Below are 19,595 nucleotides of genomic sequence, written 5' to 3'. Positions count from 1 at the left end.
CATCAGTCGGTAGCTGCTCTTCAGTCCTATTTTGCTTACATGCTCAACTACCTGCTGAATTTAAAGACCACTGATTTATCACTGAGTTTCTGTGACTCATATATGCCTAGGGTAGCCCATACAGAGTTAGGGCAGGCTGCAAAAAGTACTGCAAATTCTCCCAGAACTGGTGGGAAGTTAGATTGAAGTTAGATTCACCAACCAGTCACAAATAATACTCCTGATTTCCCACACTGGTTATCAAGAAGCTAAAACAAGAAGTTACACAGCCCCCTTTATTGCATTTCAGTCTCTGGCTCCCAATAAGCTAGTAGGTCCAGGAAAGTGAGTAGTTATTTAAACTCTGCTCACTGTATAAAATGTTCTTCTGATCCCCAAAGGGTCAGCCACATTACCAGATCAATATAGGTTTAGATCTTACCTGAAATACCACACTGCTAGCCAATCGTTTAGTATCTAAAACTATAAGTTTATTAGAAAAGAAAAGAAATAAGCAAGAAGAGAGATGTAAAATATTCAAAGCAAACAAACACATACATATGATTTTAAAGTCCATATATCAGGTTACTAGCAGTATTGGTGTGTTTGCTGGTTTGTACTGTTTCTCTGGAGTACATCCAATACCTGGATGGGTCTCAGTCCTTTTTTCAAAGCTCCAGATGTAGTTGATCCAGAGGTAAAAAGCAGGAATGAAGACAAAATGGACATGGTGCAGCTGCCTTTTATGTCCTTTTTCCATGTGGCTTGTCCCAAACACAAGCTCACAGCACATGGGCATGGGAAAAAACACTTGAAGTCCCCTGTGCTAGGCATGTCCCTACGTGTTCTGATGACTCATAGGTATACCCCTGGCTTCTCTCCCTGGGCATTGTATAACTGTTTGCCCTTGATGGGCCCTCAAGCAGGCTGGACAGGGCTGATGCTAATCTGTTGGGGTTGTCACGTAGTAGCACAACACAAGTTTTACATACAGATATATCACACATATTAATAACTTACAGTACCAAGATGATATATACATATAAATAAGCTTGTCATATTTAGCAAATCATAACTTTTCCAATAATACCTTCCCTAAGATTCATTGCAATTTTGTCATATTGGTATTAATAATATTAAAAATGGTCATTTATATTTCAGACAGCATCACAGCTTCATTAAGGTTCACCTAGCTGCCATCAAACCATTTCACTCTCCCTAAGCAGTATTCTCAGTCTTCACCCATCCCACCACTGCAAAATTTATCAGAGGCTTGGCAACTTCCTATCTCCTGTCTAAGAGCCAATTCCACCATAGAACCTCAACTTAGTTGTCAGTGCTCTGAGGAAACTCCCATTTGATATTCCCCGGTTGTTCCCAGCTTCATTTGTCCCTCAAGGCCTCATTCCTCATAACTATTACTTCAGCCAAGAAAGTGGAAGAGCTTGGAGCCTTAATTGCTGACACACAATACACAGCGTTCTACCACAATAAGGTGACTCTAAGTCCACATTAATCAGGAAATTCATCTACTGGTCTTTTACCCAAAGCCTCACTGTTAGAGAAGCAGCGAGCCTCCATACACTGGATGATAAAACAACTCTTGCCTTTACCTCAACAGGACTAGGCCCTGTTGGGATTCCCTAGCCTTTTCATTTCCATTGAAGAATGAATGGATATCCAATCACTGTCCAAATGGGTTACAGTATGTGTCTTCTCATGCTATAAATCATGCTATAAATCCTTGTCATGTTTTTCATCCCCCTCTGAGGGTTATCGCTAGTTCCACTAGGGCTCAGTCTAACTCTGTAGCCCTTCTTAAAAATGTACCTGTCTCATAGATCTGCAGAGCAGCCACCTGGTCTTTACCGCACATTTTACCAGCTCTAATGCCTGCTTCCAGATCTGAGGCCGCTTTCAGTGATGATGTCCTATGATCCATACTGAATCCACTTTCTCGGCACCCTCCTCTGTGTTGGAGGTACTGCATGGGAGTCTCCAGATGTGGCGCTCCCATAGGGACACTTTTTGAAAGAGAAGTTTCTTAGCTTGTTACCAGTAACTTCATTGCAATGTGTGGCCCTATGGGTGCTCCACTATCCGCCCTCCTTCCCTTCTGCCTCTGAGTCAGACTTTTGTGGTTGAAAAGGAACTGGAGTGGTGGTGGTTCTATACACACTCGTATTGGAGTATGAGGGTGCCTTAAGGCCCAGGTACAGACTGCAGATGCTCAATCTCTTATTGAAGAGCACACAGGTATTTGCATATATTGACATGGAGCACACACATTTCAAAGAACTCAAGTTACTGCACATGGTAAGGAACCTCTCCTTTACAAAGCCTGCTATTAATTGCACCTGCAGTTTTACTTCAGCAGTTGATTTTTTTTAGTAATTGTGCATTTCTCAGAAATGTTCTGTGACAGTCATTCCTGTGATCATTGCTTCCTCTACATAATTAATCACCTCAAAATAATTGCTCAGCAGTTACAAAATTGGGGCAACATTTTTGTGTCTGATACCCACAGACCTCCACGTGTATCTTTTTTTTGGATATTATAGACTCATTCTGTGCATGCAGCTCCCATGACACCACTGGGAGTTTTGTTTATGTAACAGCGTAGAATGTTCAACAAACATCCATGCAGAGACTAGATCTCTAGTGTGGTTTGAAGAGAATTTGGTGCTTTTCCTTTAACAGGTAATCCATACTCACCAATCTAGACATACTTTGTGCTTGTAATTTGTTCCCTCTCTTCCCATCCTGTGGATGACTCCAGCAAATCATTATGGCACCATATACCAGAAAGCAAGGAGGCAAAAAAACAGTGAAATCAGAGGATTAAGGGTAGATTCCACCCCCTAGTCTTCAGTATTGTTTACCTTCTCTCCGGAAAGCAGAGCACCCAGCTCCCTCAACTCTTTAAATCCCGCTCCTTCTTTTCTTTGCTGGGATGAGAAAAAAGCAAACTTGCTTTAAGAAGGGGTACAGAAAGAAGAGGGACAAAAATAGGAGGGACCTCGCTATGAAATAGGCCCAGATTAAGCACCTGTCTTGCTCCCACTCTTCCTCTAAACTGGGAATCGTCCAGGGCTTGCTCTTGTGTTCCTGTTGATTTTATTTAAAACACACACACACACACACACCTCTTTGTCCTGATTTTTGTAAATCGCCTGCAGACTCTGATCACTAAAAGGAACTACTGTCTAGCTGAGCCAATTAAAATAATAGCAGGTTGGCTAACCACAACGCATCTCACTGGGGACCATTCTGGATTGCCCCCCCTAGACATGTCACATCCCCACCATCATGAGTACACCCAGTGAGCTGCCTGCTCACCTATCACAATTCATCCCCATCCCAGCTACCAAAGCCTTCTTGTGCAACCCTTCCCGCCACCCCACCAAAACCACCCCTGGCACAGGCCCCTCCGCCTTTTCTCCCACCCTCTACAATTGTTCCAGTTTTTCACTTTGAAAATCTGTTCTACCTACTCATATTTAATCTCGACATAATTCAGATTAAATCTCTACAGAGGACCAAGACCTTGAAGGGTATGACCGGCCTTCAGCTTCCATTGCAAGCAAGGGGAGATAAGGCTTCTCCATTCCACATAGGATTGAATCCATTGAGTACAATCCTGCTCCACTCAGGTCAGCAGGAATGTTGTCAACGGGAGCAGGATGAAGCCTCCAGAACCCACGTAACTAGCAGAAGCCCCAGTTATCAGTTACCACAGGAGGCAGTGCTTATGGCTGTGAACAAAAAGCTGTTGCCCTCTAGCAGCAGAAACCCTTTTTTCCACATTAATTTTGCTTTCCTGATATCTACTCATTTGTTTCTCCTCAAAAACACCTGAGGAAGGCAGGAATCCAGAGCATTTGAGTTTCAGGCAGAAAAGATGATGGTCAAAAGTAAGGAAAGCCTTGTCTTGAATTTTACATCAGTCATAAGTCAGTCCTTGGTAAGTCATGTGCCAGAGCTGCAATGCTAATCAATAATAAACAGGCAAATAATTACAATTAATGGAATATAGAAGGAGGAGCTCCATATAACCTTCAGCTTCAGCCACATCTGCCTTGTTATCATGATACCTTTTTTCTGGTGAGAGTCTGTGTCTGAATCTCTTTGATTTGGCCCCATGACTCCCAGAAGTCAAAAAGAGAAACAAAAATAATTCAGCACTGGAGAAAGTAACGCAACCATTCGAAGCACAACTGAACCATTTCGGGTCTAGCTGCAATTCACAAGTCTTTCAGGATGACTGGTTATGGCACATAGTTCTGTGTAAGGCTAATGTCAAATGTTATTTTGTATCTAGGCTAAAAAATCAATTTATTCCCACCTGAGTACACTGGCAGATTTTGCAATAGAGATGTTTGACGTTCTTGATGAAATCAACTATCAGTCTTACAACGACTTTGTCCTTCGCGTTGGTAAGTCATTTTTTCTAGAGCTAGCCTATAAAACGCTGCTGCTTGCTGGCTCCCCCATTTTATCTGAACAGGCTCCTAAGTAAAGAATTGCCCATATTTTTGAGTGAAAATTGCTCATATTCATGCTCTTGAGTGAAACTGGTAGCCTGAAGAGTGCAGCTCAATGGCCATTTTATCATCAGCATGTTTGACCAACTGCCATTCATTTAATGGGAGTTACACATGCAAAAGGTGGGAAGGAAGGCATCAGGATTAAGGGTGCTAGTCCTTATGTTCGGGACCAATTCCAGTTTGATTAATTACATGCTGCTTAACTTAAATTCTTTGTACGGTTTCAGTTGCATACGGTTAGTTTTCATTCCCTGTCATATTCTTCTCTAATATTGCTGTGCATTGTTAAACTCCTGCACCATTCCACTCAACAGCGGGCTGTACATCACTGGTGTGTGGACATGTTTGTGTGCATACAGAGTTTGTAAAACACTTTGGAATCTTTGAGACCTTTCTTAAGTCATCAAAAGTTTTCTTGCGTTTAGCTCAGTTCCTCGCCTAGTTGTTGCAGCTTCTGCTTCCTCCAACAAATCAACCCCCCTGCTCCCTCCTTCAGCTCTCTTGTGCCACACACACACACTCCTCCACATGAAGGATAGCACTGTGATCCTCACCCCTGCAACCTCATTTGCTTCAGTGCCATCCCTCCTTCCAGCCCTTCCCCAACGGTAACTCCATGGTTGTTCTCAGCTCAGTGAAATCTTCTAACATGACATGCTTCCTCCACTCTTAGCCCTTTTGTTTCCTAGCCCATTGGTTGAGTTGTGTGCTCAAACGGGAGCGGATAAGGGAGGTACTAGCAGCCAAGTGGTGAAAGTGGTCATAGGCCCTAGCATCAATAGTGATAAGAGGCGAGTCATGCTACAGTCCTGAACTCCCCCACCACCCAGCAGCTGGAAGCTTTCCTCTATAACGGGTACACTGTCTTCCTCCAAAGTGTCCTTAGAAGACCACAGTGTGGTTGGTCATGCACAAGCGTGTGAGGGGCTGACAGAGCACCGGGATCCCTTTCCCTCACCTAACTTGTGCAACTTCACGTGGGGGAAGCCACAGTCCTCATCCTTAACGAGGCCTGAGACAGTTAGCACCAGTAGCTGTGCAAGACACACCAAGAGAGGGTAGGATCATGCCCCTCCGTACTTCCACACTAGCTGATGGAATCAGCATAGGGCCTGGGAGCTAACAAGGAAATCTGTGTGCCAGTTCTGAATGCTCCTCCCCTGCTAGCACTTCCAGAGGAGCCTGTGTGCCTCTGCATGCAAAATATATCCCTCGTCTGGTGCTAGTAACAGACTTTCTCATTTGATCTGCTTCCCTTTGCTCCAGATCCTGATGTTTCCTAGCCCAATGGTTGTGCCTGTCCTGTGCACTCCTCTCAGGAGGCTGTCTCATAAAAAGCACAATAGAGCCCATAAGAAGAAATGAAGGATCAATAACCTCTTGCCCTGACCTGTAGAGCCTTGCTCTGTGCTACTGAACAGCTGATACATTTTGTGCCAGAGATGATTCTTCCTGGCTCATCCCCATCACCCAGGAAAACTGAAATCTGGGAATTTCCCTCCTGAGATTAGAACAGTTTAATTTTCGTTAAAATAATATTACATTTCAGATGTGTTCTGTGTGTCTGCATTGTTCTCTTTCTAACACTCTTTGGGACCCTTGGTGTTGAAAAGCTCTAATAGAAGATGATATTGTGTACTGGGGCAGGCAAAAATACTGAAATAGTTTACAGTGTAACGGTTTTAAGGACTTATTGTTTCTCTTAAATCTCTGTCACAGCACTTGAAGCAACAACACCACAATAAAAGCCATTGTTCTAATTTCAGGTATTAATGTTGGGCCTGTAGTAGCAGGAGTTATTGGGGCCAGAAGACCACAATACGATATCTGGGGCAACACTGTGAATGTTGCCAGCAGAATGGATAGCACTGGCGTGCAGGGTAAAATTCAGGTGAGTACATTCCAATAACTGTTTGTAAGTTTGAAGTTCCTGTTTATTAACAATCCTACATTTTCAAGGCTGCTTAGAAAGCTCAGACTCACTCTCTTGAGTTTCTCATAAAGGTGGCCACATTCCCTCGGTAATTCTGTGTAGTTATTCTTCTGTTATCTGCTCTATTGCTTTGAAATGATGAAATCAAATGATCAACAAACCACAAAGAGAGGTTTCACCTTCAAATTCCTGCTCTACTGCACGCAGTGGGATTATAGGCCTGAATCTGCAGTCTTTACACAAGCCAATCACCCCCAAATTCCCACGTCACTATGGGAATTTTGCCTAAGTAAGGATGACAGGATAAGGACCTATGTCAGATTGCATTCAGTCATATATTATATAGCTTTTGGCATCTTTCTGGATTAAAGGCATTGTACAGTGGTAAAATATTATAAATATTGGCCTGAAACAAAGTTGCAGCTCCCAAAACCCCAGTGAACTTTGTGGAAGCCTGTATCTGAACTTCATATTTGGCCAAAATCTCTGCTGCTGTAAACTAGCTTCAATGGAGCTATGCTAGTTTTCACCACCAGAGAATTAAGCCCTGTGCTTCTAATGGGCAGAACCAAAACCCCAGATCTGAACACCCCAGGACTCTGGAGTCCTTCAGCTCTAGATCTGAAATTTGCTCCTTAGGGCCTATCTCATATTGCCACCCATAGGTGGAGTTTGACTGCTTAATTTGGGGGGGCAAGGAGGTTAAATATACCGTATTTCCCCATGTATAAGACGCACCCTTTTTCGAAAAATTTGGGGTCTAAAAACTGGGTGCGTCTTATACAGTGGTTGTAGATTTTTTTACTTGCATTTATGATGAATAAAACTTGAGTTCAATAACTTTATGTAATACATTTTTTTTCAAATTTCGGGCCCCAAAATTAAGGTGCGTCTTATACATGGGAGCGTCTTATACATGGGGAAATACGGGTATATGTCTAACTAGTCAGCTTCTGCTACCGACACTCCACTTAAGCTACCTTGGGCAACTGGAGTAGGCAGCTTAATTTATCGGTCGGTCGCTTTCCCGAACTTCCAGCTTCCGGTCATGTGGCTAGAAGCAGGAAGTGCTTGTTTTCCCTCCAGGCCCACCTGAGTCAGCCGCAGGCACTGCCAAAAGATAAGTCCTAAAAAAATTAACATATATTTGGGGGGGCAAATTCCGCCCATGTTGCCACCAAAGTAAGTACCAGGGGAAACCAAATCCAATAGTTATTTATTCATTCCATGGCGCATCTTTCATCATAGTTAAAGCAAGTGACCTAGAGAAGTAGAATTCTGTTTTCGTACTTTTGGATTAACCCTATCTAATTGATAGGAATGGTAAAATATAATACTGGCTCTTCTTACCCACAGGTGACAGAAGAAGTTCAGCGGATATTAAAGAGGTGCAGTTACGAGTTTGTGTGCCGGGGTAAAGTCAGTGTAAAGGGAAAAGGCGAAATGTTGACCTATTTTCTTGAAGGAAAGGCCAATGGAAATAATTCACAAACACGGTCTTTAAACTTAGAACGGAAAATGTACTCCTACGGGAGAGCAAACATTCAAACCAAACTGGGCACCAGTTGTCCATCAGTGTCCTCAGTCGCCAGCTTTACTGTAAAAGCTGGGCTTGGAGCACTTCAAGCATCAACAACCCACACAAATCAAACATTACATTATCTTCCTTCTGTGCCAGCTGTGAAAGAAGCATAGAGCAGAGAAAATTTGGTTGTGCCATTCGCAGTGAACACAGAGAGCAGAGGTTGCCTGAATTTTCACCAGGAAGTCAAGGATCATAGGCCATGGCATCAACCAAGGATCACTACAACACAACCAAAGAGAACTTGGGAACTGCATAAATGAACTTTTGGAATGGAACACATAAGGGCTAGCAATTCTGTTAGGAAAAGTCTAATACCGATTTTTTGGAAATAGGGAATATTTTCTTGGCATTTTTAAAGGATAAATGCTATAATTGAGAAAAGTGTACAAATGACAATGTATTTGTGTGTATATATATATTTTACATCTATATATGCACATATACAAACACTTCTATATATAGATAGATAGATAATAGAGATTTATATATGTGTGTGTGTATATATATATATACAGATATATATATATATATATATATATATATAAATATGTATTTATTGACACATCCACCTGCAATGGCATAAGTGAGAGATTTCCCTTACCACCATATCCAGTATTGTTGGGTCTGAGGTTAGTAAAACTGCTTTTAGGAAAGGAGCGTGGGGTGACTGAAAATTAATCTGGGGCTAGAGCAAGAATTACGGAGACCTTGGTCCACTGAATGAAATAAGTAAACAAGAACTCATCAGCGATTGGTAAATGAAGGCTGAATTAAGCCAACTGCTAAATTGAGGTATCTTTTAAATTTTATTTGCGGCTCAATAGCTTTGAATGCTTTCCAGTTACAATTACAACACAATGATATGAGCTACCCAAGAGACAGGGCTTCGGGATTTGACCAGCTACTAATAAATGTTCTTTCCATTGACAGAGAAGGTTGCTAAAATACTGCTTTTCTGTAGGACAATTTGGCCTTGTATGAGACAAAGGTGCCAACCTGTAAGCACAGCAATATGCTTATGCAATATAGAAACAATATTTCCTGTTTTATGCACATTGCCAACTGTATTGAAGGTGGGGAACAGTGGGACACTCCTTTTGCAGTAGCAGACTTTCACTGAAAGCACCGATTTTCTTGCTCAGTGAGGATTTAGGCCTGTTTGAACTGTTCAAAGGGCTGACCAGTATCAGTTACAGATGTGCTATTAGTATTATATTTGTACATTTGCCAACGTATTTTTTAAAAATTTGATGCCACTGTTTTATTATCTATCTTGATTCTACACCAGGCTTGCTCTTCTTAGCTACATGGTTACAGAAAGTATTAGTATAGCAGCATACCTATCTTTGAAGATATTACTCTGAAAAGCAAGCACATCAAACTTTGTCCAAATGAGGATCACATTGGGGAAAATTGCCCAGAATTTGAGGGCTGCTCTTAATTTTCATGAAAGGGAACAATTTCAACTGCTCTCATCTCTAACAACAGATGCAATCCACAAAGACTACCTGTCCCAGCATGCAGTGTTTCATCTTGAGTCAAGATGATGTGGAATGCACTCATGTATTAAAGATGAGGACAGTGGGTCCATATTGCAGAGAGTCATAGCCCAGGTAGTCCTTGGGTTGCTGCCACACAACACTCCAAGGTACAGGCAGCACACACAAGTGAAACACACATTGCAGAGGCAAAAAAGCTGGTTTTGTTTTAAATGTGTTTTTAAATGTGCAGAATGTACAACAACAAAACTGCACAGCAACTACTACTATCTAATGCACATATTAGTTGCAGTTCTCATCTTAGTGTGAGGGCCACTGGAAGTCTGTTGTTGACTTCAGTGGGAACAAGCTAGGGTTTTATATTCTGACTTTGATTCTGATACCAGAGGCTTTTATTTGGAGTAGGCTTTGTCATGGATAAGTCTGTCTGTCTGTGTATCGTCTTATACCACAGTCATTACTCTGGGATCTGAATGTCTATATTAAGCTTTAGGGCATACACCCCCATCAAGTTTTATAGGCCACTTCTTTTCTAAAGGCCCAACCATATGCCACTGAGCTTGCAATGATCATTGCATTCACCCAAGAGTTCTGAAGGAATTCAAATATGAAATTGCAGAACTACTAACTGTCGTAGGTAACCTATCACTGAAATCACTCTGTACCAGATGACTAGAAGGCAGCTAATGTAATGCCAATTTTTAAAAACGGCTCCAGAGAAGATTCCAGCAATTACAGGCCAGTGAGCCTAACTTCAGTACCAGGGAAACTGGTAGAAACTGTAGTAAAGAATAGAATTATCAGACGCATAGAAAAAACAATTTGTGGGGGGGAGAGTCAACATGGCTTTTGTATAGGGAAATCATGCCTCACCAATCTTAGAATGTATTGAGGGAGTCAACAAGCATGTGGATAAGAGTGATCCAGTCAATCTAGTGTACTTGAATTTTCAGAAAGCCTTTGACAAGGTCCCTCCCCATAGGCTCTTAAGGAAACTAAAGTAGGCATGGGATAAAAGGGAAGATCCTCTCATGGATCAGTGACTGGTTGAAAGATAGAAAACAAAGGGTGGGAATAAATAATGAGTTTTCAGAATGGAGAGAGATAAATAGTGGTGTCCCCCAGAGGTCTGGGACCAGTACTGTACAACATATTCATAAATGATCTGGAAAAAGGGGTAAACAGTGAGGTGGCAAAACGTGCAGATGATACAAAACTCCTCAAGATAGTGAAGTCCAAAGCAAATGGCGAAGAGTTACAAAGGGATCTCACACAACTGGGTGACCGGGAAACAAAATGGCAAATTAAGTTCAATGTTGATAAGTGCAAAGCAATGCACCTTGGAAAAATAATCCCAGTTACACGTATACAATGATGGGTTCTAAATTAGCTGTTACTAAACAGTGTCGTTTGGAGGGTTTCCAGCGCCAGGGGGCCAAGCCTACATTTGCACTCCCCCCCAGGCCTCACGCATCCCCACGCAGGGCAGGAGGGGTCCCGGCGCCGCCCCCCAGCGGTCCCGGGAAGGAGGGGGGTCTGTACCTTCAGGGGGGGGCATGAGATGTGGGGGGGGGTGCAAATGCAGGTTTGGCTATGCCGCCCCCTCCCCTCCCCGCATTTACTCGGCACACAGTGCCTGCCTCTCCCGCTGCAGGCCTGCCGCCCAGCGTTAGCTTGGATGGGGTGGCCTCACCCCCTTTCCCCCCCGGCCTAAGGAGGAGGGCTGGGCTGGCCCTTCACAACAGGCGGAGGGCGAGAGGCACAGGAGGCTGAGGGCAGCTGCTCCCGCTTCCGCTCCTGGGCCCCTCCTCCCCCCACCCCCCAAATGTCATGAAGGGCCTGCCCGGCCCTCCCCCAGGCCGGGGGTGAAGCTGCCCCAGCTGAGCCAGCACCAGGCTGCAGGACTGGAGCAGTGGGTAAGTGCGCTCCAGGCCAGCCCTTCACCGCAGGCTGGTGCCTGAGGGCCTGCCCCCGCCCAGCCCCTTTCACCCCTCCGTATGCCACTGTCACCACGCAAGAAAGATCTTGGAGTCACCATGGATAATTCTCTGAAAACTCCTGCTCAGTGTGCAGCAGCAGTCAAAAAAGCAACTATTAAGGGGATAAAAAAAATAAGACAGAAAATATCATAATGCCACTATGTGCCCCCACCTTGAATTACTGTGTCCAGTTCCGGTGACCCCATCTCAAAAAGGATATAATGGAAATGGGAAAGGTTTAGAGAAGGGCAACAAAGATAAACAATTTCCATATGAGGAAAAACTAAAAAGATTAGGGCTTTTCGTCTTTGAAGAGAGACTAAGGGGGGGGATATGATAAAGATTTATAAAATCATGAATGGTGTGAAAAAAATGAATAGAGAATTGTTATTTGCCCCTACACATAATACAAAACATGGGATCAGTTGATCAAATTAGTAGGCAACAGATTTAATACAAAGAAAAGGAAGTACTTTTTCACACAGTGCACAACTAACCTATGGAACTTCTTGCCGTGGGATGTTGTGATGTCCAAAAGTATAACTGGGTTAAAAAGGTAACTGGAGAATTTCAAGGGGAATAGGTCTATCAATGTCTATTAGCCAAGATGGTCAGAGACGCAGCCCCATGCAGCCCAGCCCTAAATCTCTGACTACCAGAAGCTGGAAGTAGAAGATGGGTGGATCAATCCCTAATTTCCCTTTCTGTACACTGCCCCTGAACCTCTGCTATGGACCATTCTAGGAGACAGTATACTGGCAAGATTGACCGTGATTTGCCCACTATGGGAGCTCTTACGGTCTTATTTTACAGGGATCTGTTTATGCACAAATGTCCTAACAGTTGCAGAGGGTGGGAGTAAACATGATGAAGTTTGTTTTCAGCTCTCCCTGTAGCCAGATCAACAATGTATTGTGTATCATAGATTTGTAGAAGTTATTTTACTTATTTCTGTAGTGGTTTTCAGTATGTCAGCAAGGTGCTTCAGTATAGAGAGTGAAAGATTAGTAGTTAAGGCACTGAACTTGACTGATCTGATTCAATTTCAGGCTCTGCCACAGACTTCCTGTGTGACCTTGGGCAAGTCACTGCATCTCTCTGCATCTTCAAATTGGGGATAATAATAGTTCCCTGCCTCACAAGGGTGTTATTAGGAATAATGTTTGTGAGGTGCTTAGATACTATCATCATGAGAGCTCTCTAAGTAAACAGATCACACACATTAGCAAGAATGAAAAATAGCATAATTTAAATCGAAGTGAACTGTATTAATGCAACATTCAGATTGTATTGTTCAAATAAAAAGTTGTCAGGAAATACAAAGGGTGAGGTTCCAAGAGTCATGAGAACCTGATCACATTGCATATCCTGTATGTTTTATAATACGCATTTTATGAAGTAAATCAACATTTGTTAAGCTAGACATTTAACCAAAATGGAAAGTTCTATATAGGTGCAATACCATCAGTTAATTTATGCACTTACTGACTTTGGGAGTTAAACTGTATAGTTTAGGGTCATTCATTGCTAGTGCAATTCCACTGATGTCAAATTAACACAATGTTTTTGCATTTATTACTACTATTAATAGTAAATTACTGTAGCAGCAGGAGCTCTGGTTAGGACCTCATTGCACTAGGTGCTGTACAAACCCAGAACAATAAGCCAGTCCCTGGTCCCAAGAGCTTACAATTAAATAACCATGTAAGATTTTTTAAAAGGGGAAAATTAAGGGGACATTGGCTTGTCCTCTGTCACAGGGGTGACAGAGTGAGGAAGAGTGCTACTGTTGTTGGGGGCAATTCTAAAAGCTGGCTTAACAAGGCAGCAGCACATCTGTTAACATTGTGATGGCTGCATCTTCTCAATGGAAAAAACAGATTGTTTATTTCAAAATTAAAACAAAGTTACGATAGAAACTTCTGCAGCTGTTACAAAAGGCACTGCTAGATACCCCCTATAATAATGGTATATTAAAGGTGTATTATTTTTTCCTTTCTCCTCTCGTTTCCTGTTTGTCTGATTTTTCCCAATTTCATTTCTCTGTGTACGTTTTTGGATCCTTTTTTAAAATTACAGATTTCTGTAGTCTCTCCACCCTTTTACATGCCCATGTATATCTTTAGCACACTTTATGCCAGGAAGATAATAGCAGTAATAATTATGTTCAGCCCACAAATGCACACGTTTCTTGACAAATTTGAGAAACTGCCCTTACATTTCATTGTGGCAGCCATCTGAAGATATTTGGCTGCATCCAAAGGCCATGGAAGTCAATAGAAAGCTTCCCATTGATTTCAGTGGGCTTTGGATCAGGGTATTGTTACTCATGCAGTAATATGCATTTCACATATATTAGATTTATTATTATTAAATTCATGCTCTGAGGTTTTGAACTGGGTGATCGTGCTGTAGCTCCACTAAGAGGTCAGTTCTGCCCTTTGATACACATATGAACTTCCTATTTTAACTAAGGGAAGTTTCGTGGGCACATCATGGGCAGAATATAGTCCTAAGTTTACATTTATTCTTGTGTAGCTGTCGGTTTGAACACTTAACTGGGAGGAGCCCTACGACAAACTGGTGCCAGTTTTGGCAAAAAGTTGTTAATATCTGTCAATTGCAAGCACAATATTTCACATCAGTTTGCACGTTTTCTCTTAAGATAATAGTAATAATTAAAGTCTTTCATTCTTTATATAAGCAGATAAACATCAGAGGTCTTCAAACTTTCTTCTCTCTCGGGAACTAATTTCAAAATGTTCCTATATTACTTTTAGGTTTAAATTAGTTTGTTTTATTCTATCTTGATTACGAACTGGCATTCATCTGAATTACTGGCTAGATATTTCCAAACATTTTACACACACATTGATTAGAAAGCAAAGTTACCCAACAGGTAAAGTGCATTTTTTCTCTGTAGATGTTCTCACCTATGAGTATTGACATCCCATTGCCATCACCTGAAACACAAGCACACTCTTGTAATAGTTAGCTCTGCTTTCTTTAGGTGAGATTTTGGGAGACCCTGAATTTTCAGCTCATTAGGCTTGAATCTGCATTCCTTATGCACCTGAAAGTCCTATGGAAATCAGTGAATGTGTAGTGTGTATAAGGAATGTAGTACTTGGGCCCAGTGTGTGCCAGATTCTACTTTTGGTTACATTAGTGTAAACCTCCAGTAACTCCACTGAGGTTGCTCTCTATTTACAACAGTGTAACAGAGTAGATTACAGTCTTCAATGTCTTTCCCATTTTTGCCTGTATAGTAACTAGGCAAAGAAAGTACTTGGGAAACATCTGTGTTAGAAAACAGTATTTGTCATGTGCCATTTCAAAACTGAGGAATTGAATATGTCAATATGAATAATTTTCATTCATTTAATTATCTGCTTGTAGCACAAGTTAAACATTTACTCTACCATCAGCAAGTCCAAATTCTGTACATGTTCTGTCCAGTCAGGAGGACTATTTAGCCATAATGTTCTTTCAAGTTACAGTTTTGTATTGCAGTGACAACCAACATTTTTTAATTTGTGATAAAACTGTATTATAATGCCTTATTTCTTTTTAATCTTGTACAGTGGTAAACATTGGCCTTTCATGTATTATTCACTTAAGAGGTATTGTATGAAATTTTGTAAATAGTTTTAGCTATGACAGGTTATTGCATGTACACTTGTATAAAAAAAACACAAAAAGGCACACTTTTAACAAATGTTAATGATTTTTGTAACAGAGGTTTTACATGCGCATGAAGATTATAAATACTTTGGAAATGGACATCCTTTTGTTTTTCCTTGCAATCTACTGCATGCCACACATGCCTGACTTCAGTAAAACAAAACAAAACAGTAAGTTTTTCCTAAATATTTTTGACATATCACTTTTGACAGCATTTAATTCACTAATTGCATGGGTGTTCCGCAAAGCAAAAGCAAAATACAAACAGCAAAACAAAGACAAACTATAACTTAATAATCATGCCAACCTCAGTGTTGCTAAGTCCATGTTATGGTATATGAAATGTGCTATCAACATCTATGCTATCTTTTAAAAAAGTACCTTTTGGTCATTAGAAGCAATAAATTAAACATCATTTACTGTACAATAAAAATGAATGGAAATATTAGTTTCTAACAGTGTAACAAGTCTGGCATTCAACAGGTACTGGCATCAAGGGAGAAAGAGCAGTTGTCAAATTCGTAAGTGAGGTAAGCAGGCACAATTCATTTGCTGAGAAAGTAAATTTGGCCCATCGATGTTACCCAGAATGTTTTTTTATGTAGTAATAAATACTACAGTTATTGTATCTGAGAAATACACTATATATACAAATACATCATTTTCATATAAATATATATGTGTGTATATAATAAACATCTCATTCTATGGCATTATTTTTTTGACTCATGTTGTTGCAAAATGAACCAGAGTTCAAAATATAAACGTAGTGAATATAATTGTGATAAAAAAAAATAAATAAGCAAACTTGGCTTTTTGTTTTGGTTTTTCTGGGACCTCTTGTATAAGGCCCCAATCGTACTCCCACTGAAGTCAAGGGCAAATGTCCCATTGGCTACAATGGCGTACTATCGGACCCTGAGCCAGATTCTGATGTCAGGTTCACATGTATGACAAATCACATCCCCTTAACTGATTGTAGTTTATGCTTCAGAGCAATTTAATCCCATTTGTTGCAGGGAAGATTAGTTTTGGAATAACTTTCCCATCTCCTATTCATTCTCTCATGAAAACTTGAAATCCTTGTAATACTGTGAGTTTGTAGGATATATTTTATATTACAAGTGATTTTTTTAATGCTTGTAGCAGGCTCCATTTGGGGGCCAGCAGGTCTAGTGGGCAGATTGTGGCTCAACAGTCTTCCAGAGCCTTGGCATGGCCTTGCCAGACAGTCTGCGGGCCCAGCAGCCAAGTGCTCCTGGGGTTTTTGCAATCAGCCAGAGAAGAAGGGAAGGCTAGGGGGACCAAGGCCCAGGCCTTCCCAATCCACCAAGTCCCAGCTAGGGCCCCTGGGGAAAGAGGTGAGAGAGTCTCAGCCCCCTCTTAGCTGATACACCAGACCAGTCTCTGCTGAGCCACTTCATACCTCCCCTCTTCAGTTTGGGGCATGGTCCCAGCACTCTGCTTCCCTCTCAGAAGGGGGTTGGTCACATGATCTCGATAATCAGCTGGAGTTTCCCACCTCGCTTTCAGCACCCCATTGTTCCCTGGTCAGGGTGAAGGGGGTCAGGCCCCTGCTCTCGTCGTCAGGTCCTACTCACGGTCCAGATCAGTGGTTCTCAACCCGCGGCCCGTGCGCCACTTGCAGCCCAATCAGCACACAGCTGTGGCCCATGTTACGTCCTTGGGGCCACACACATAGAGAGCTGCATATGCCTCCCACAATGGTAAATAGGTTGAGAACCACTGGGCTAGATCCTTTCCCTGGGGATCCCTGTGTCCCTGTCGCTCCTTCACTCTTCCCCCTGCTTGACTGTCAGAGCCTCCATTTGAAGCATGCGGTGCAGCTACTGAAGGGCAGGGTCTTGGCCCTTCTTGGCCCAATGCTGCTCCTTCACTCCCTTAGCCTTAGCATGGGGAGTGTAAGCCCAGCACAATGATGTACATATTTTTACTCCATCATCTTGAAAGAATTGTTTTCTTAAGTATGAACATGTCTACTTATTGCATTACACACTATTGGCCATACAAATGAACAGGTTGAATATTTATTGCATACACACTACTCATACAAATAGTCCCTGTAAGGTTAATGAGGATATTTACATGAGTAAGCTTTGTCTCTGTGTCTGTTCTCATTTATAGAAAGATTCTCCTTTTCAGAAGCGCAGTAGTTGCCTGACTCTCTCATATGGCATTGTTGCTAACATGTATCGCTAGTAGTGCTTAATTTGTAAAAGAAAGAGGTTCCGGGGCTCAAGCAATTTTTTTACATTTATAATGGATGCAGCAAGCCCAGTGGTGCCGGGGCTATGAACTGCCAGGCTTAGAGGTATTGAGGCTCAGCCCTGGCACAAATTAAGCACTGATTGGTACGCACCTTTGCCGCATTTCAATTACTCTAAAGATATTTTAATATATGTCAGGCTGCATGTGATTTAATTTTCAATTTTCCTTTTATTAAAAAATAATCCATTCCATATTGTTTTTGATTAATCGCAACAGCTTGATTTAAGCTCCTGTATTAAATCTTGGCTCTGTTGAAGTCTATGGGATTGACCTCAATGGGGACAGGATTTCACCCTCTGATTTTAAAGGTGAATTGTAAAGTAAAAATGAAATCTGAGTTAAGTGTAGTTTGGTGTTATGGTTTGTCCCCATCTCCTGCTAACTGAGCTGTTGGGAAAATTGGGCATTTCGCACAAAACACAGCCAAATTCTGCAGGATCTGGCCCACACAGTTTAATATGCCTTGTTTAAACTCATGTTTCCCCTCTGAGAAATCCTCTAAATGTTCCCTAGGCCCTTTAAAGTATCCTAAGTACGTGTTTAAAGAGTGAGATTTGCTCTGTGCAGGGAGCCAGTCAAAGGGGTGAAAGTTTGGTCCCATTGAAGTCAATGGCAAAAGTCCCATTGACTTCAATGGGGCCAGGATTTCACCCAAGGACTGTCCACCACCTACATGGCTTCTCAAGCAGGACTAAGGGCATGTCTACATGGCAAGTTATTGCCTGGCAAGCGAGGATGTGAATCTACAAAGCACCAGCTTGCCACGTGGACACTGCTACAGCTCGCTGAAGTTCTGGAGCGTGGCTTGGCTTACTACACTTTCAAGGGTTGATTAATCTTTGTACTAGCCTGCTCCATGGGGTTGATTTCACCTAACAAGATAGCAAACAAGAAATTATAAATGGTTTACCTGATGTTTTAATAGAAAAGGGTAGAAATGCATTACCCCTGCTTTCTGCCTCCTGGGTCTCTGCTTTCTACCACAACTGCCCAGCACCAAGCAAGTAGATAGCAAAAATGGAGTGTATGTTCCACAATCAAAACTTGTCTGTCATCAGATGACAGCTGGCCATACTGTCCATTGTAGCTTCATAAAATGTTTAAATGTGTCCCCAAAACATTTAAACTCCTATCAATAAATAGAGTGATACCAAGAAAAAAAAGAACCAGGGTATACACACACTTTTCAGAGGGCAACATAATTCTGCTTTGTGTATTAAGATATATATGATGATACATGCTTTGATGTGGCTCACACACTGTGTGTATGTTATTAAAGAGAATTAGGCAAGCAGTAATGTGGCCCAAACTATATAGTGTATGCTACTTGATTTTTTTTTTCTGCTGAAAATACATAACATATGTAAAGCAATTTAAAAAATGATCATTTATTCTGAGTGTTATTTTTTTCAAAAATTAGAGCAATGATTAATTCTGACCTGTTCAATTTTGGATTAAAACTTCATTTATTATACTTTATTGTGAGCTAAATTGAATCCAGCCATTCAGTAAAAAGACCATGTTACAGTAATCTTATCTGTTATTTTACCTGTACCACAGATGATTGCAGCAAATTCTATGTGGTTTCCAAAGTAACTTGAATATTTTAATGAAAGTATTTATGTTCATTACCACCATATAGAATGTAATTCCATTCTTAGTTATGGGAAACCAATTGGACATTTTCCTCAGTTGCATTGGTATAAGAGGCAAGAGAAGATCCTATTGGCCTGATCCAAAACCCAACGCAGCAATGGAAGCATCAACTTCAATGGAATTTGGATCAGGTTTTAATTAAGGGTCTGCTCGCCTTCTGTTGATGTTAAAGGGGTTTTTTGCCATTGACTTCAGTGGGACTAGAATGAGGCTTGTTGTGTTGTAATAGAACATCTCTATAGGTAAAACAACATTGATATTCATAGTTTTGAGGATATGAACTGGTGGGCAAAGATGTCATTGTTTTCCAACTATCGTAGCCCCCTGATGCTTCAAAGAAATATTATATACACACACACGCACATACACACAGACACACACATATAATATTAATACACTAACTTAACACTGGGTAACATCTAATGTTAGATTTGCATAAATACG

At 41.4% G+C, this 19,595-nt stretch overlaps 1 protein-coding gene across 2 annotated transcripts in view; it reads left to right on the top strand.

Moving 5' to 3' along the window:
- Positions 1-15,822, top strand: part of ADCY1 (adenylate cyclase 1) — a 206,066-nt gene extending 190,244 nt beyond the window's left edge. Inside the window, exons 18-21 of one of the 2 annotated variants that reach the window (XM_067550338.1) lie at positions 4,301-4,415; positions 6,293-6,417; positions 7,816-7,847; positions 15,262-15,822. In XM_067550338.1, coding sequence (XP_067406439.1) covers positions 4,301-4,415; positions 6,293-6,417; positions 7,816-7,847; positions 15,262-15,280 — 291 coding nt within the window. In that variant the 3' untranslated portion in view covers positions 15,281-15,822. Of the gene's footprint in view, positions 1-4,300; positions 4,416-6,292; positions 6,418-7,815; positions 8,155-15,261 lie in introns of those variants that run through there. The other variant, XM_067550337.1, reaches the window with a different exon arrangement.
- Positions 15,823-19,595: the final 3,773 nt, after the last annotated feature.

Source organism: Emydura macquarii, unplaced genomic scaffold (assembly GCF_026122565.2).
Source record: "Emydura macquarii macquarii isolate MOO-44397 ecotype Brisbane River unplaced genomic scaffold, CSIRO-AGI_Emac_v2 contig_1263, whole genome shotgun sequence".
NCBI classification, from domain to species: domain Eukaryota; kingdom Metazoa; phylum Chordata; order Testudines; family Chelidae; genus Emydura; species Emydura macquarii.
This window is presented reverse-complemented; position numbering and strand designations above follow the sequence as displayed.